The sequence below is a fragment of the Numenius arquata genome, chromosome 9 (assembly GCF_964106895.1).
Source record: "Numenius arquata chromosome 9, bNumArq3.hap1.1, whole genome shotgun sequence".
NCBI classification, from domain to species: domain Eukaryota; kingdom Metazoa; phylum Chordata; class Aves; order Charadriiformes; family Scolopacidae; genus Numenius; species Numenius arquata.
Genome location: NC_133584.1, coordinates 11,947,007 through 11,963,372, shown reverse-complemented (window position 1 = coordinate 11,963,372; position 16,366 = coordinate 11,947,007). Strand labels below are relative to the sequence as shown.

General features: G+C 65.8%; 1 protein-coding gene across 1 annotated transcript; it reads left to right on the top strand.

Annotated features, from left to right (window-relative positions):
- Window positions 1-572: 572 nt before the first annotated feature.
- Window positions 573-16,152, top strand: TNK2 (tyrosine kinase non receptor 2). The gene is made up of 16 exons (XM_074153369.1): window positions 573-910; window positions 1,041-1,338; window positions 5,024-5,201; window positions 5,358-5,428; window positions 6,591-6,803; window positions 6,893-7,045; window positions 7,242-7,519; window positions 7,594-7,720; window positions 7,814-7,960; window positions 8,302-8,396; window positions 11,366-11,560; window positions 13,024-13,115; window positions 13,636-13,680; window positions 14,050-15,371; window positions 15,847-15,942; window positions 16,021-16,152. The coding sequence occupies exons 1-16, from the start codon at window positions 573-575 to the stop codon at window positions 16,150-16,152; spliced, it is 3,780 nt and encodes a 1,259-aa protein (XP_074009470.1).
- Window positions 16,153-16,366: the final 214 nt, after the last annotated feature.

Genomic DNA, 16,366 nt, shown 5'->3' with positions numbered 1-16,366 from the left:
AGGCAGGTGCAGGGGGAGCAGTGGGGTGGGGGGTCATGGGGGCACTTCTGGGGGTCAGGACAGGGCATCATGCCCCGTGGCATTGGCATGAGAAGCAAATTGGTCCCTGGGGCTGTGCTGTGCCCCAAAGGGCAGGCAGATCCCAGGGGGCTAAAGGTCCCCCCTCACCGGTTTCAGCCCCCGTGCAGCTCTGGCCCAGAGGGCTCAGAGAGGGGCTGTGGCATTGCAGTGTTGGGGTACAGGCCAGTCCCGGTGTGCAGGTGGGGGGGTTCCCCATCCAGGGAGGTGGCTTCCCAGTGCCACCTGCCAATGCTGGGGGCTGTGCCTGGTGCAGCGCTTGGCAGAGGTCTAGGAGACCCCCAGTTCCCTGCGATGGGGTGGGGGGAGAGGATTGATCCCAGGCGGAGTCCTCCTGGCGTGCCCCCCCTGGACCCCCATCCCAGCAGCGACCGCCAGTGCCTGGCTGCTCTCTAGGCCCTGCTGTGCTTGCGCCAGCGCTGCTGGGTCGCTGCGGAGCAGCCATCTTCCCAGCACATCCCATCCCCCTCTGTCGGCGCAGGGAAGCGGGAGGGATGCTGGGGATGCTGCCAGCCCCAGAGCCCCCCCACCCCTCCGTAAGTGCGCAGGAGGGGGTTACGGTGCCTCCTCACTCACCCTGCTTGCCAGAGAGCCCCGGCTGCTGGACGATGCTCCCCCCTCATCCTCATCCTCCTCCGCCTGGCTGCCTGCGCCACATCCCCGCCGGCGGGCTGCACTGTGCCGGCGTGGGGGGAGAAGGGGGCTGCGAGCGCGGTGCTGGGGCTGGCAGCGATGCTACCGCCTCTCTGCTCCGGTGCCGGAGCGGGGACAGCAGGCGGGCAGTTGGGCTGCTGAGCCGGGAGGAAGACAGCGGTGCCAGGCTGGGATTGGGGTGAGGACCAGCACTTGAGGGGCTGCCCCCCTTTCTCTTTCACCCGTCTCCTCTGCATCCCTCCATCCCCCCCTCCCCTCCATCACGGTTGCGGTCACCTTCACCCTCTTGCTGTTTTCCGGAACTGCAGCAACTTTCTGCCATGTGATCCCACGCCCGGCTCCAGCCCTCGCCACCCCCAGGCAGGGGCGGGCGTCTCTGCAGAGCCCCCCGCTCGCTGCCGCGCCGCAGCCGCCGTTGCCACCCCGGCCATGGGCGAGAGATGCGACTACCAGCGCCTGAGCAGCGCCGAGGAGGAGGAGGAGATGCTTACCCCCCTGCCCCACAGTTTCTCGGACAGCACCGGGCAGCGGGTCCTGCAGCCGGGCCGCGGGCACCCCATGCCATCCCCCCGACAAGACATCGTCCCTGGCATGCCGTGCCGGCGGGTCAGTGTGGCGGGAGCTGGTGGGGGGAGCAGTGGGGAGCACTGAACTGGACTGGGTGTCCCCAAGAAGGGCAGGGTTGCGCTGTGGGGTGTGGGTCAGCGGCTGGCATGGGGCTGGGAGTCCCCCTGCATGGCATGTCCCCTTTCTGGCAGTCACGGTACCCTGTGGCATCTGGGGTGGCATGGGGACAGTACGCCGCTGCATGGCTGCGCTCCCATCCTGACCCACAGGAGTGGGGCTGCCTCTTCCTTCTCGCTGGGGAAACTGAGGCACGGGGGAACAATGTGCAGCAACGTGGCTCGGCCAGGCCTGACACAGCTCGGGGAGGGGGGGCACAGTGTCTGTCACAGGATGGTGGCCTTACAGGCTGCCATCTGCATGTGGGGGTATCACTGGGGGGGTGTCAGGATGTGCATGGAGGTGTTGGGGGGGGAGGTGGGGAACATGTGGAGGGTGCAGATGCCTCGGGGTGTAGGACGGGTGCTGGGGTGTCGTTGTGGGTAGGAGTGATTTGGGGGTTTGGTCACCCTGTGTGCCAGCTCAGGCGGGTGGCATGGCTGTGTATGATGCTGGGCAAGCATGGAGACCAGCATGCCATCCCGGGAGTGGACACCCGTGGGCGCACGGGGGTGCAGGCGGCTCCAGGTGTGCGTCAGGCGGAGGCGGGGGAGCGGGATGGTGGGGTGCCGGCGGCTGTGCGGCGCCGATGTGTTTGCGCACGTGCAGCCAGGGGGGGGCGGTAGATGTAGGGGGTTGCACGGAGGTGACGTGTGCGTGGGGGGGCGGCTGCGGTTGTGCAGGTGGCAGGAGGTGCGCGGGGTGCCGGGGGTTGCGCCTGTGTGGTCCCAGGGTGCACGTGAGATTCGTCACCGCCCATGCATGAGCCTGGGTGCACGTAGAGAGCATCCCTGGGGATGCAGGGGTGGGTGTACACAGCATGGCGTGTGTGCAGGGCACAGGGTACCGAGTGGCACCTGCATCGGGGGGTCTTTGCCACCTGCTGGGTCATGGGCCCTGGATGAGCGTCTGTGACCCCCTCCAGGATGGGGTTTTGCTGGCAGAGCTCTGCCTGTCTTGGAGCCAAGGTTTTGGTGTTGCTCCCTGCATCTCTGGGTCTTTCACAGAGAGGGAAACTGAGGCACAGAGCCTCTCCCGACACAGCAGGAGAGGCTGAGTCTCCCTGCTCCCTTTTAGAGACCAGTATTCCCAGTGCGGGCACTGAACTGGGCAGCCTCATGCAGGGTTTGGGGGCGCAGGAGGCAGGCTGGGGTGCAGGAGGCAGCACACCAGTCCCGGTGGGTGCCGGTACTGGCTGATGAGGGTGATGCAGTATTTCAGGGCAGGGAACCCCCCGCATCCCTGGTGTCCCCTGGGCCAGGGAGGGGGGAGCTGGCGCGTGGCAGAGGTTGGTGCCGAGGGCACCGTGCCCGGGTGTCTCCAGTCAATGGGCTTGTTGTGCCGGACGCCTGTGCCGCCGGGTGCCAGCCGGGATCCCGGTGGGGTGGTGGAAGCCTCAGCAGAGGCTCCTCTGAGCCTGGGGATGTGCTTAACCCCCTCCCAGCTGCCCCCCAGCACAGCGGTGGCCACAGTTTGGGGGGGCCAGGCAGGCAGGGGATGCAGCAAGAGGTTGCCACAGGTCTTTCCTCTCTCACGCCGCAGCAGCTGGCGCGGCCAGCTGTTCTCCCTGGGGAACCCACGGGTGGACAACAGTGCTGGAGAAAGGGAACGAGCCCCTGGGTGCTGGTGGCACCCCATGGCAAAGCCCCACGGGAACTGGCAGCTGGGCAGCGGGTTCGTTTCCCAAGCCAGAAGCTCCCCCCCCCGCAGTGCCCATCGCCCTGGCATCATGCCTGTGGCCTTGGTTGGGGAGTGGAGAGCCGGATGTCTCTTCTTCCTCCCTCCCCGCTTCCTGGGGGGGAAACTGAGTCCTGGGAGCTTTTCCCAAGGCCAGGGCGAGTTTCCATGGAAATGGGAGCGGGGGTCCGGGCTCCCAGCTGCCGGAGCCCACTGAACAAGGGAGAAAGCGGCACATTGATGGGAGCCCGGCCCCCTGGGCTTGTGTCCCAGCCCCGGCTGAAAATAACCCCTCCCGGAGAGCGCTGGGCGAGCAGCCGGCTGGGACCGAACCCCGCTGCCGGCTGGGGGTCCCCAGGAAGCGGCTCCAGCCAGGGGGGTAACCCCCAGCCCTGCCTGCCGCCACCCCCCCCGCCCCGGCCCCGTTGCGTTGGGGAAGAGGAGGGCCAGCCGGGAGGATTGGGAGCCGGACGGAAGGAGGGGGAGAGCCACAGCCTGCGTCCGGCCGACGGACGCCCCAAGCCCCCCTGCCCGCTCCAGGGGAGATATATGGGACAAGCAAGTCTGGGGGGCATCTCTGTAGCCCAGATGACGGGGCTGCGGGTGCCCCGGCTGCGCTGAGCAGGCTGTGCTGTGGGACGCCAGGGAAGGGACATCGGCGGTGCCAGGGGCCGGCGGCGGGCAGCCAGGCAGGATGCGACGCTTCCAGGCTCTGCGCCGATCCTTCCCCTTCCTCACCCGCTTCCGCCTCTACCGAGTAAGTGCCGACCCCCACCCCGGGCAGACCCTGCGCTGACTGTCACCTGGCTCTGTCCCCATCGCCTTGCAGGCAGGGGACCGGCCGTCCCCATGCCGAAGGCTTGGCGGCGGCTTTCGCCCCACATGCCCCCGTGCGCCCCCGTGCCCAGCTGCTTGCCGCACCCGCCGTATTTTTAGCCCAGTGCTGAGGGTTGTAATTGCAGTGACGCAGCCAAGGGACCCGAGCGCAGAGGGGTGAAGACACTGGGAGCCGCGTCGTCTCCTGGGGGGGAAGGAGAGGATGGAGGAGGCTGCCCTGCTGTGGGGCCAGGGTGGGGGGTCCCGTGTCCCTTCCCAGAAAGGTAGCAATGAAAGCGGGGAGATCTGGGACAGCGGGCAAGGATGGGGAGCGGCGGGAGACGTGTTTAGGGGGTGCACAGGGAGCCGTGGGTGAGACATGGCCGCATCCCCTCCCTCTCCATGCCCTCACACAGCTAGGGGGGTGGTGCTGGCAGCGCTAGGGTGCCTTGTGCCTCAGCCCTGGGGGCACCAGGACCCCCCAGAGGCCCTGATGCCCCTGTCTGCCCACTCCCTGTGACTGCCTGGCAAAGTGCCACCACACGTGGCAGAGGAGACCCGCCGTGTGTCTGTGCTTCAGCCTGGCCAGGTGTGTGGGGATGCCAGGTGGCCAAGTGGCTGTCCCGGCTGGGGACAGCTGTCCCCTTCCTGGTCAGCCCCTCCAGCTGGGCAAAGGGAGCCTGGCAAGCATGGGACCAGGCATGGGATTCCCCTTAGCTGGGAACCGTTGCCGGGCACGTCCGTCCTGAGGCTCTGCCCCATCCTGTGTCCCTGGCACCACTGCCTGGGGACAGCCTGTGCTGGAGCAGAGGGATGGGTTGGTGTTTCTGTGGGCGCAACAGGGCAGAGCGGGGGTCCCTGCCCATCCCCAGGGGTCCTACTGATGGGGTGCTTCTCCCGACCCCCTGGGGAGCTGGGGATGGGCTCAGGAGATGAGTCCTGCAAGCATCCTTCACACCCAACCCAGGCAGCACCCCAGCCTTGGCTTCAGCCCCTCTGGGTGACGCCCCCAGGGGGGATGGGGCAGAGGGGAGCAGGGCAGAGTCCCCCATAACCCAGCGCGGTGTCCCGGCAGAGGCTGAGCTGTAGCATGCAGGCGGAGGAGGGCACGGACTGGCTGCTGGAGCTGCTCACCGAGCTGCAGCTGCAGCAGTACTTTCTGCGCATCCGGGATGAGCTCAACGTCACCCGCCTCTCGCACTTCGAGTACGTCAAAAATGAGGATCTCGAGAAGATTGGCATGGGACGCCCTGGTGCGTATGTCCCCCCCCCAAACCTCCCTCCCATACTCCCGGCTGGCTGCACAGCATCTTTTGGGGAGTCCAGAGGAGCATGTGGTCCGTGGGTCTGGAGGGGACCCCCACCGCGTGCTGGGTCAGTGACAGTCACTGTGTCCCTGTGTCCTGTAGGCCAGCGGCGGCTGTGGGAGGCGGTGAAGCGAAGGAAAGCCATGTGCAAGCGGAAATCCTGGATGAGCAAGGTAAGGATGGGAGAGGGGTGTGGCAGGGAAACTGAGGCAGGCAGGAGGAGCTGGACCTCTCCCCATGCTCTTCTCCACTTCCCGGCTGTCCTCACACCACCAGACTCGGGGGGCTGGCAGGGACATGGGCAGAAGTCCCTGCCACACACACCCTGCCAGCGGTGCCCTGGTCCCACACAGGCTCCTGGGTCACTTCCCAGTGAAAGATGGCCCTGCCACCCTGGCACTTGAGAATGTCATTTGCCTCTTTACCAGGAAACTCGTTTGGAGCTAACGAGCTACAGAGCCTGTGCATCTCGCCCCAGCCAGATCTGTGGGCAGCAGCACTGCCCAGCCTCCTACCCACCCTGGTGAGGGGACACAGCCTTGTGCCTGCAGGCTGAGGGCACAGCAGGGCAGGGGACCTTGGGATGCTCATGTGTGCCCCTGATGCCATCTCATCCAAAGCTGGTACTACTGCCACCCTGCCAACCCCCAGCACCTTGCACCCCCCAAAAGAGCAGGACACTTGCCAGCTGGGTGCTGGGTCGTGTGGCCTCTCCCCTGTGTGACTCATCTGGGCCGGGACAGGCTTTTAATAGAAGGCTACTCAGCATCGCACCGGGCACAGAAATGCCACCTCCCACCCCAGCCACATTCTGGGACCAGCCCCCACACACCCTGCATGGGTCCTGGCTGCTGAGGCTGGGATCAGCCCCATCTCCCATGGGTCACATCATCGGTCTTGCTCTGGGAGAGGGAGGGAGAGCCTATCCATGTCCCCTCTGGGCTGAGGGTGGCAGCAGCGCATATTGCAAGGCCCACGTCGTCGCTGCAGGGATGTGTCACCACACTCGGCCCAAGCTGGAGGTTTCTCTTGGCTTTGTGCCCAGGCACATCGCGTGGCTGCAGGACCCTCCAGCCCCTGGTTTGCCGGGGCTGCTGGGGAGCCACTGCGGGGCTGCTGTGAGAAGCACGACCCCTTCCCTCCACAGGAATCGCCATTCAACATGCAGGCGGATGGAGGAGCAGAGCCTGCCCTGGGTAATCACCAGATAGGGATCATCATTAGGTTCCAGAGTGCACAGCCCAGGCAGGGAGCCATCCTGACAGTGCTCACTCACAGAACCAAGGGCTTGGAGCCTCTCCATGCCCACGTCTCAACTGCCTCCATGTCCTGCAGGTGTTCAGCGGGAAGCGCCCTGAGTCAGAGCTGCCACCCCAGCCCCAGAGCACCTTCCGCAAGCCCCCCACGCCACCACCCCCCGAAGCTGGGGGCCAGCACTCCCTCACCTGCCTCGTACGGGAGCGGGACCTCTCGCTCTTCGAGAAGCTGGGCGATGGCTCCTTCGGCGTCGTACGTCGCGGCGAGTGGTGCACACCCGCTGGCAAGACGGTGAGGGGCTGTTCGTGGTGGGGGGAGCCGGGCAGTGGGACCACCCAGGGAATAAGACACTTCGGGGCTCATCCCCGCTTTGGCCGTAGCTGAACGTGGCAGTGAAATGCCTCAAGACAGATGTGCTGAGCCAGCCAGAGGCACTGGACGACTTCATCCGGGAGGTGAACGCCATGCACTCCCTGGACCACAGGAACCTCATCCGCCTCTATGGTGTGGTGCTCTCCCACCCTATGAAGATGGTGAGTAGGGGGAACCAGGGCCATCCCCAATGCCGCCCTGTGGGGGAGTCCCACGTGATGGGGTGATCAAAGCCAGGCTGCTTCAATACGCCGAGTCCTCTGCTGGCATCCTCGTTGGGGCACAAGAAGGCTGGAAACCAGCCCAGCCAGGATGCCCCTGAGCTGACTGACCTTCTGTCCCCTCCCCATGGCGCAGGTGACAGAGTTGGCCCCACTGGGCTCCCTCCTGGACCGCCTGCGGAAGAACCAGGGCCATTTTCTCATCTCCACCCTCTGCCAGTATGCCATCCAGGTGGCCAAGGGCATGGCCTACCTGGAATCCAAGCGCTTCATCCACCGTGACCTGGCCGCCCGCAACATCCTTCTGGCCTCCAACGAGCTGGTCAAGATTGGGGACTTCGGGCTGATGCGAGCCCTGCCCAAAAATGATGACCACTACGTGATGCAGGAGCATCGCAAGGTCCCTTTTGCCTGGTGAGCGCTGGGGAGAGGGGACCCAGGTGTGCAGCACTCGTGGCCTTCTGATGCTTATGTTCTTCCCCACACAGGTGTGCTCCCGAGAGCCTGAAGACGCGCACCTTCTCCCACGCCAGCGACACCTGGATGTTCGGGGTGACCCTCTGGGAGATGTTCACCTATGGGCAGGAGCCTTGGATTGGCCTCAATGGCAGCCAGGTGGGTGCATAGCAGGGACTTGCCCCCCCCCGCCTTGACCCAGCAGTGCTGGGGAGGACCTGGGGCAACCTGACGGCACTCCCTGCCCCATAGATCCTGCACAAGATAGACAAGGAGGGCGAGCGGCTGCCACGGCCCGAGGACTGTCCCCAGGATGTCTACAATGTCATGCTGCAGTGCTGGGCGCACAAGCCTGAGGATCGACCCACCTTCGTGGCCCTGCGGGACTTCTTGGTGGAGGTGGGTGAGCAGGGAGGGGGACAGGGCCCCAAGCACCCCCCTCCCACTGGGTCTGCTTGAGCATAAGGGTAGACGGGGGGTGACGTTGAGGGGCTCAGGCCAGGCAGCCCGACAGGCTGGGAGGTGGCAGGCAGTGACATGGTCACAACAAGAGGACCCCAAATGCCACCTTGCCCTCACCCACCCCAGGGATGTCGCAGCTGAGGAAGGGCTGGGAGTGACGACTCTGTCCCTTGGCCATTTTTGGGGCTCTACTGCGTGGAGCTGGGCCTGGCCTCAAAACAGGATAGGGATGGATGTGGGGGGCTGCATCCCCTGTCCTCACACCCCTCTCCCCCTAGGCCCAGCCCACTGACATGAGGGCGCTGCAGGACTTTGAGGAGCCCGACAAGCTGCATATCCAGATGAACGACATCATCACTGTCATTGAGGGCAGGTACTGCACGGGAGGGGTGGCACGTATTGCGAGGGGGACACGGACCAGCTGCCATCTTCAGGGCTGCCAGCCAGCATGGGGACAGGGGACCCCAGGAACGGGGAGACTGCGGGCACTGGCAGAGATGTGGGGAGCAGGGATGGGGAGGCGGGGGCTCTGCCACCACAGCACACCTGGACACGTACCCCAAAGGTGGGCAGAGCTTCCTCGGCTCCCCTGGGCAGTACATGATCCGCCAGGCAGCACAGGGCCATAGGGACACCCCGGTGTGAGGGGGTCACAACCACAGCCGTGCCCGCACCGTCTGGCCCCGCTGACTCACCCCATGGTGCCCGTGGGTTTGCCCCAGCCTTGCCCTGGGAAACCACACGCCACAGGGCCGCTCCCTGCTGATAGTGATGGGGATGTGCCACCAGCACCCAGGGACGTGCCACTGTCACTGGGCTGGGAGAGGCACTGGGGGAGGCTCGGTACCACGCTGGCTGGCGTGACCTGTCACCCCCTGCGCTATGAGCTTCGCTCCTCAGTCCCTGCCAGCCACCCTGGGGCACGGCCACCCTGGGAACCTGCAGACTGGGGGGACCTTTGGTCCCTGCATCCCCATCCCTGGACGTGCCCGTCCCTCTCCAGCTCGGGGACATCAGGGATTCCCCCAAAGGAGCTCAGTGTCCCTTCGCCCTGCTGGCACGCGGGAGGCTGCGCACCCCCCAGCCCCCCCCCCCCCCCCAGCCCAGGGGGGATTAGGATAAAGGCTTCGTCCTTCCCCCCCCTTGGCTCTCCCCCTCCCGGGGCCGGCTCCCCGCGGTTAGTCACGGCCCGGAGGTGAATCAGGCCGAATTTGTGTGTCTGCAGGGACCGGCTTTCTCCCCGGCCGCCGCCGCCAGGGATGACTCTTGCCCAGGGTCTGGCGGTTTAATTGCAGGGAGGGGAGGGGAGGGGAAGCGGCGTCGGCGGAGGGAGGGAGGGAGGGAAGAAGGGAGGGAGGGAAGGAGCGGTGGAGGGCGGCGCGGCCGCGCCAGTGCGCCTACATCGTCCCCGCTGCTGCATCACGGCCGCGCTGGGCTGGGGGTCCCGCTCCCGCGCCCCCCGCCGGCCCCAGGTGAACCACGGCGCGGGAGGGTGGAGCGGGAGGGTGGCGGGAGCGGAACGGGGGAATGTGGCCGTGCCGGGGGATGCCGATGGGTCGGGGAGGGCTGGGAGAGCGGTGAAGCCGGGGCGCAGTCTCCCCTGCCTCAGTTTCCCTGGGGGACACTTGTCCTCGGTGGCCCCTGCTGGTTACGTTTTGGGGGTGCGGGGCAGGCTCTGCAGCCGGGCGGGGGTGGGGGGTGGCAGGAGCCCCAGAGGCTGCCGGTGCTCCCGAAGGGCCCAAAGGGGAGCCCCTTTCCCCGTGCCTCAGTTTCCCCGGGGACGGCTGCCCCCCACCGCGCTGCCGGCGGGGATGCTGGGGCAGGAAAGGGAGGGCTGGCGGGGGGATGAGACGGACTCCTCCGGGGGGCCCCATCCGGTCGCGCCGAGGCTGCCCGGGGCACTGTAAACACCCCCCACCCTTTTTCAAGCCCCTGCCTGTCGTTCGGCGGGCGCCGGGTGTGCGTACGTGTGTGTGGGCAGGGGCAGGGACCTACCTGAAAGCCCCCCGGGGACCCAGCCGGCCGCGGGAGGGGGCTTTTGGGGAGAAGCCAGGGCAGAACCCGAGCGGGTTCGCGCCGGGGGTCTGAGCCCGGAACCGGTGGGATAAGGCTGGGAAAAGGGAGGAGTGGAGGGCCCATCCCGGCTCGACTGCAGCATCCCTCCAGTGGGATGTGGCAGTGTTGGGGCGCAGGGAGGGTGAAGGGAGGGGAACCGTCTGCCCCCCTCCCAGCCCGTCGCGGATGAGGGAGGGTGCCCGGTGCCGGATGGGCTCTGCTGCAGCCCCTCTGAGGGGTCCCGGTGCTGAGTAAGGCGGCTGGCTGGCGGCGAAAGGGGAAGGTAAACAGGAAAAGGGCTGAGCTGGTGGCCAGGGGTGACTCACAGGTGACTCCAGGAAACCGTGGGGCCCGTGCCAGCCTCGCCGGGCTGGCATTGCACGCCGCCCCCGGCCCAGCGCGCGCCCTCCCCAGAAGGAGCGGGGGGACCCCGGCAGGCAGGGAGGAGGGTGATCTGGTGGGAGCAGGAGGGGGGATGTGTTTAGGATCGAAGCCTCCCCATTGATTTGGCACAGGCTGGGCGGGGGGCACAGCTTGGGGTGCCCTTCCCTGCATCCTACCTGTCCCTTCACCCTGGTGCCCCTGGGCTGAGTGACCACCCTGTCCCACTCTGGAGGTGGCCGCATCTTGGGGCAGGCGGGCGGCTCCTGGGGCACTCTGGGCTCTCCAGGGGACCAGTACCCTGGCCACCCTACTCATATGGCCACGGGAGGTTTTGCAGCTTGAGTACCCCAGCCTGCTTGCCCGTCTCCCTCTGCCCACACCAGTCTGCACGAGGCTCAATGATAACATAGGCAGGGAGTGAGGGAGACCTCCCGGTCCCCTGTTCCCCACCGTGACCCTCCCTGTTTCCCCTGCGGGACTAGGATATTTGAGGGTTCATCAGCAGAGACCATGCACGTCCCTTGGGCCATCCCCAACTGCATGGGGTACAGGAGGACCAGCAATGAGCAGCTCAGTGCAGGCATCACCCCAAGGCTCCTGCATAATTTGGGGCAGCTGGGAGGAGGAGGAAGGGGTGCACCTTTTGGGGTGCAAATGGGGAGCTTTGTTCCCCACCGCCCACATCCCCAGCGTCTCCCGGTGCAGGGGCCATGCAGGGTGGGAGGCAGAGCCTGCTGCTGGCGTAGGGCTGGGATCCTGGGCGCCTGGGTTCCCCTCCCAGTTGTGCCACTGCCTGCCTGCGTGGCCTTGGGCGAGTCATCTCGTCGCCTCCTCAGTCCCCAGGGCAGGCACATGTCCCCCTCCCATTCCCTCGTCGGTAACGAGGTCCTTTTTATTCCTTAGGGCCGAGAATTACTGGTGGCGGGGTCAGAATAAGCGGACCCTAAAAGTGGGCCAGTTCCCCCGAAACACGGTGACCTCGGTGGCGGGGCTGTCGGCCCATGACATCAGCCAGCCGCTTAAAAACAGCTTCATCCACACAGGCCATGGAGACACCAACCCGCAGCACTGCTGGGGGTTTCCCGATAAAATTGATGAGTAAGAAACTTTCTGACTTCTCTGCATCCCTTGCCTGCTCCCTGCCTTCCCGCTGCCCACCGGGCACAGGAGCGAGCCGCGGCTTGGCTGCCCCCTCCCTTAAAGCATCTCTTTCCCCCCTGCTGTACTGGGGATGGTGGCTCCGGGTAGGGTCCCCGCGGCTGGACTAACTCCCTTGCCTCTTCTTACTAATGGGGTCAGGGACGTGGGGGGCTGCTGTGCTTGTGGGGGGCTGACCCTGGGGGAGCGCACCTTCTCCCGGCTCTGCAGCCCCTCGTGGGTCTTCCGGGGTGGGGGGACATCAGTAAGCACCACCCCGGAGGTGGCCACATTACCCCAGTGCTTTTGGGGTGTTCCAGGGCTGCTAAACCCCCAGCTTTCAGCGCCTGCGTGGAGGGGAGCCATGGCGGGGGTGTTCATACTTTTAACAGCATGAATTCTCTTTAAAGATCCACCAAAACGCTCTTCTTTCCCCCATGCTCCATCAAGAGACCCCAGTTGGTCTGTGATGGGGAGGGGAAGTCGGGTGCCTGCACCCCAGGGCGCCCCATGCTCCCCAGCCAGGTGGGACTGGCAATGCCCAGCGTGGGTGCTGGGCACCAGGGGGCGGTGGGCTGGGGTGCTTTGGCTCGGGGCAAGGAGCACGGGGGGGTCTCTGCCAGCGCTGGGCTGGGGGGACGTGGGAGGGATGTGTGTAGGGGGCAGGATAGGATTTCAAAGCCTGGAAAGATCCCACTGGGTAGAACCAGCTCCTGCACTGGGCTCGGTGCATCCCCTGGGATAGCGATCCACACCACCATGGGGCATCCCAGCCTCGGGACAGCTCTGCCGGTGTCCCCAGTCCCAGCCTGACACCCCCCACCCCACCCTGCCACGGTGCCCTGTGCTGCAGGCTGTGCCAGTGGCCCTTGGAGGGCTGAACCGCGGCGCTGCGCACGCGGACCTGGCTCGTGCCCCGGCAGGCCTCCCCGCGCCCCGCTGCGTGGGCACGGGCGCTGGGTACGTGCCGCCTGGGCCGCCGAGAACGCACCGAGCTCGGCACACGCCCAGGCCTTCGGGCTGCGCCGGCTCCCGCCGGCTCCCTGCCATACCATGCCTGGCTTGCAATGGCTCGCCCGGGCCTCCCGGCACCCCACCGGCGTGCCGTACCAGGCCGCAGCACCCCAGTGCTGGGAGGGTGTCCCGGGCACTGCACCCTGGGCATGGCACCCTGTTTGCGAGTCCCCTGGGTAAGGCACATCACGCACATGGAGCTGGAGAGGGATGGGTGACACCGGGATGGCACCGGGCTCTGTGCCATAGCACTGGGGTGCGGTGCCCCAACGCTTGCAGGGACGGTACTCGCCAGGGCATTGTGCATAGCAAAGGGGCTGTGGGGTGTCCTGAGGGATGTGGTGTGAGAACGAGGGGTCCCACACGGCCGCTGCTGACCTCCCGGGTGCTCTTCTCCTCTCCCCCCACAGGCTGTACCTGGGAAATCCCATGGACCCTCCTGACATTTTAGGTGTGGACCCGAGCGCTGCCAGACCCACCCAGCTTCCAGGAAGGGCTAAAAGTGAGTGGTTTTTCCCTTTCCCTTTGCTTGTTGGCTGCACAAAGCCCTCGTCCCCGTGCCCTGCTGCCAGGGTGATGGGCTGGACCCTCTTTTCCATCTCTCTGCTGCCACTTGCTTTTTGCAGACCTTGGGGGGAGCTGGGGTGACAGGGTGCATTGTCACTTGGCCATGTGCCACTGGCAGCAGCGTGGGTGGCCGGTGGCTCTGCCCGGCTGGACTCTGCCCTGCTGCCCTTCGTCCGTGTCCCTTGTCCCATCCCAGCCTCCCACGGCTGGGCCTCCCCAGTACGGGGGATCTCAGTGGAGCTGCCACAGGGAGGGAGCTCATACACCATGCGTGTGCCACAACCCCCCTAAACCTGCAGTTTTCCCTTGGGTGGGCTTCCCACTGGCATCCGTGCTCCACTGGTGATGGGAGACACAACGAAGCATGCACCCTGCTAACGAGCGCCCCGGCTGCCGCTTGCCTCGCACACTCACTCCGTGCCTCCCCTCCTCTCGGGCTCTCTCTTCTCCTGCAGGGCAGCCGCCTCCGCGCCCGCCTCAGCCTACCGTCCTACTCACCAGTAAGTTGGGCTTTTTCGGGTGCTGCTCTCCCTCCTTCCTGCCCCCCCCTTCTTTGCTCTCTTAGCTCCTTTCACCCGCTCTACTCTCTGGGTACCACCGTGCACCTATGGGTGATGGCATCTGTGGTGGGGACACAGATGCAGAGCAGGGTGGCCAGCCTGGGGCAGGGGGCAGAGGGGGCACGGGGTGGGGAAGGGCAGGATTCCTGGCCCACTGCCCTGGTGTGCATCGCTGCATCCAAGGTGTGGGGGGGCAAAGGTGGCTGAAGCTATGGGGGAATCTGGGGGCTTGGGGTTGCAGGTGCCCCCCACTTTGCACCCCAGGGATGCGTGCCAGGACCCTCACCATCCCTCTCTGTCCCCTTCTAGAGCCCTGCTACGACCCAGTCAGTGAGGAGGAGGAAGGTCTGCCAGGAGGTCTCCGGAAACTCTGCCTGAAGAAGCCAGGTACAGGGAAGGGTCTGCGACCAGTCAAGCCATCGGCACGGGTACCGGGCACCAAGGTGGGCGAGCGGCAACCCAGCCGACTGGCAAGCGAGGGGCCAGCGGGCGGCGAAGTGACCCTCATCGATTTTGGGGAGGAGGTACCCCAAGGTAGCCCCTCGCCAGTGGGGGAGCTGACAGCCCCATCGTTGGCCAAGCTGGCCATGGAGGCCTTCTCCTTGTTGGACAAGACCCCGCCGCAGAGCCCCACACGGGCTCTACCCCGGCCCCTCCATCCCACACCGGTGGTGGACTGGGATGCCCGCCCCTTGCCCCCACCACCTGCCTATGATGACGTGGCACAGGACGAGGATGACTTCGAGGTCTGCTCCATCACCAGCCCCCCAAGTCGGCGGGGCAAGACCAACTATGGCTTCGTGGATGAGGGCGAGCGGGGACCGGTGCTGGAGGACAACCTCTTCCTGCCCCCCAAGGAGACCAAGCAGCCCAGCCTGACGCAGACCACTGAGCTCTTTGAGGAGCTGCAGCAGGAGTGCATGAAGAGGCTTAACGTTCCCCTGGGACCAGCCGCCCCGGCTGACGACAAACCCCAAATTCCGCCCCGTGTCCCCATCCCACCCCGGCCCCTACGCCGCAACGAGCCCGGGCGCTGGTCGGGGGAGCTTTCCCCGGCTTCGGGGGGTGAGGAAGACCGGCCACCCCAGATTCCCCCCAGGGACCCGCTGTCGCAGCCCACCTCCCGGACACCCAGCCCCATGGCCCTACAGGTGGGCTCCCCCCAGCAACGTTCCGCCCTCTGCTCCTGCCTCTCCACCTCACCGGGGAAGCCCATGCCCACCACACAGAGCTTTGCCCTTGACCCCAAGTACGCTACCCCCAAGGTCATCCAGGCACAGGGCAAGGACTGCTCCAAGGGACCCTGCATCCTGCCCATTGTGAAGGATGGGCAGAAGGTCAGCAGCACCCACTACTACCTGCTGCCCGAGCGCCCTGCCTACCTGGACAAATATGAGAAGTTTTTCAAGGAGGCCAAAAGCCCCGAGGAGGTGCCGGCATCCCGCCTGGTCACCACAGCCACTGTCCGTCCCATGGTGCAGCAGCCGCTGCCACCACCAGACTGCAAGGCCAACTTCTCCTCCAACAACAGCAACCCTGGGCCCAAGTGCCTGGTGAAAGCCTCTTGCAGCCTGCAGAAGATCGTCTACGATGGGCCAGATGGCTGCCGCCTTGCTGACAAGATCCGGCTGGTAAGCAGCATCCTTGGTGTCCGTGAGCAAGAGGGGACATGGTGGCCATAGGCTCACCTGGGCAAGAGCCATCCCCACCCTGTGCCTCAGTTTCCTCAAGTTCAACCCTGGCAGGTTGGCTACAAGAGGTCCCCAGATGTGCTGTGGGACAGACTTGTCACTGCAACTCCAAAACGGGGATTGCAGGCCCTTTTAACCCAAATTAGCCCTATCCACGACCCTAGGGAGGGGGGAGGAAGGTGGCTGTCACTGCAGTCCCCTTGGGCTCTATGGGCTGAGTCCATGGTGGCCAGAAGTCTGCACCGGAGCCCAGGAGAGGCTGAAGATCCCAGGGATGAGGATGGTCCCAGCTCCAGGCTTACAGCGCTCCCCGGGAATGGAGCCAGGGTGGGAGGCAGCCCTGGTGACCTCCTGCTCCAGCCACAGGCTCCTTGCCTGTGGTTGGTGGTGGGCACTGACCACAAGCTCTCCCCAGGTGCGGGACACAGTGCACGGTGTGACCACTGAGGAGTGCCAGGCAGCCCTGCAGAACCACAGCTGGAGCGTCCAGCGGGCCATCCAGTACCTGAAGGTACCGCATGCCCCCATCCCCATGTCCCAGCTCCCACAAGAGTGGTGGCACCCTTGTCACCTCCCTGTCCCCTTGCAGGTGGAGCAGCTCTTCTGTCTGGGGCTGAAGTCCCGTGTCGAGTGCCACCGGGTGCTGGAGATGTTCGACTGGAACCTGGCACAGGCCAGCTCCCACCTCCTCGATCCCTATGGCACTGCCCGCCAGAAGTAGGGACACAGATCTTTCTTTGAGGGGGGGTTCTCCATGCTACGCTGCTCTTGGCCAGCTGGCACCATCACCCCTCCTGACCTCATCTCCTCTCCTCTCGTTACAGGCGGTGACAACAGGGACGGGGCGAGCTGCGTTGGATCCGGAGCAGGCATCTCGCCACGGGGCCACCTCCCCGGGTCCCACCCCCACCCACAAAACCTGCTGCTGGACTCTG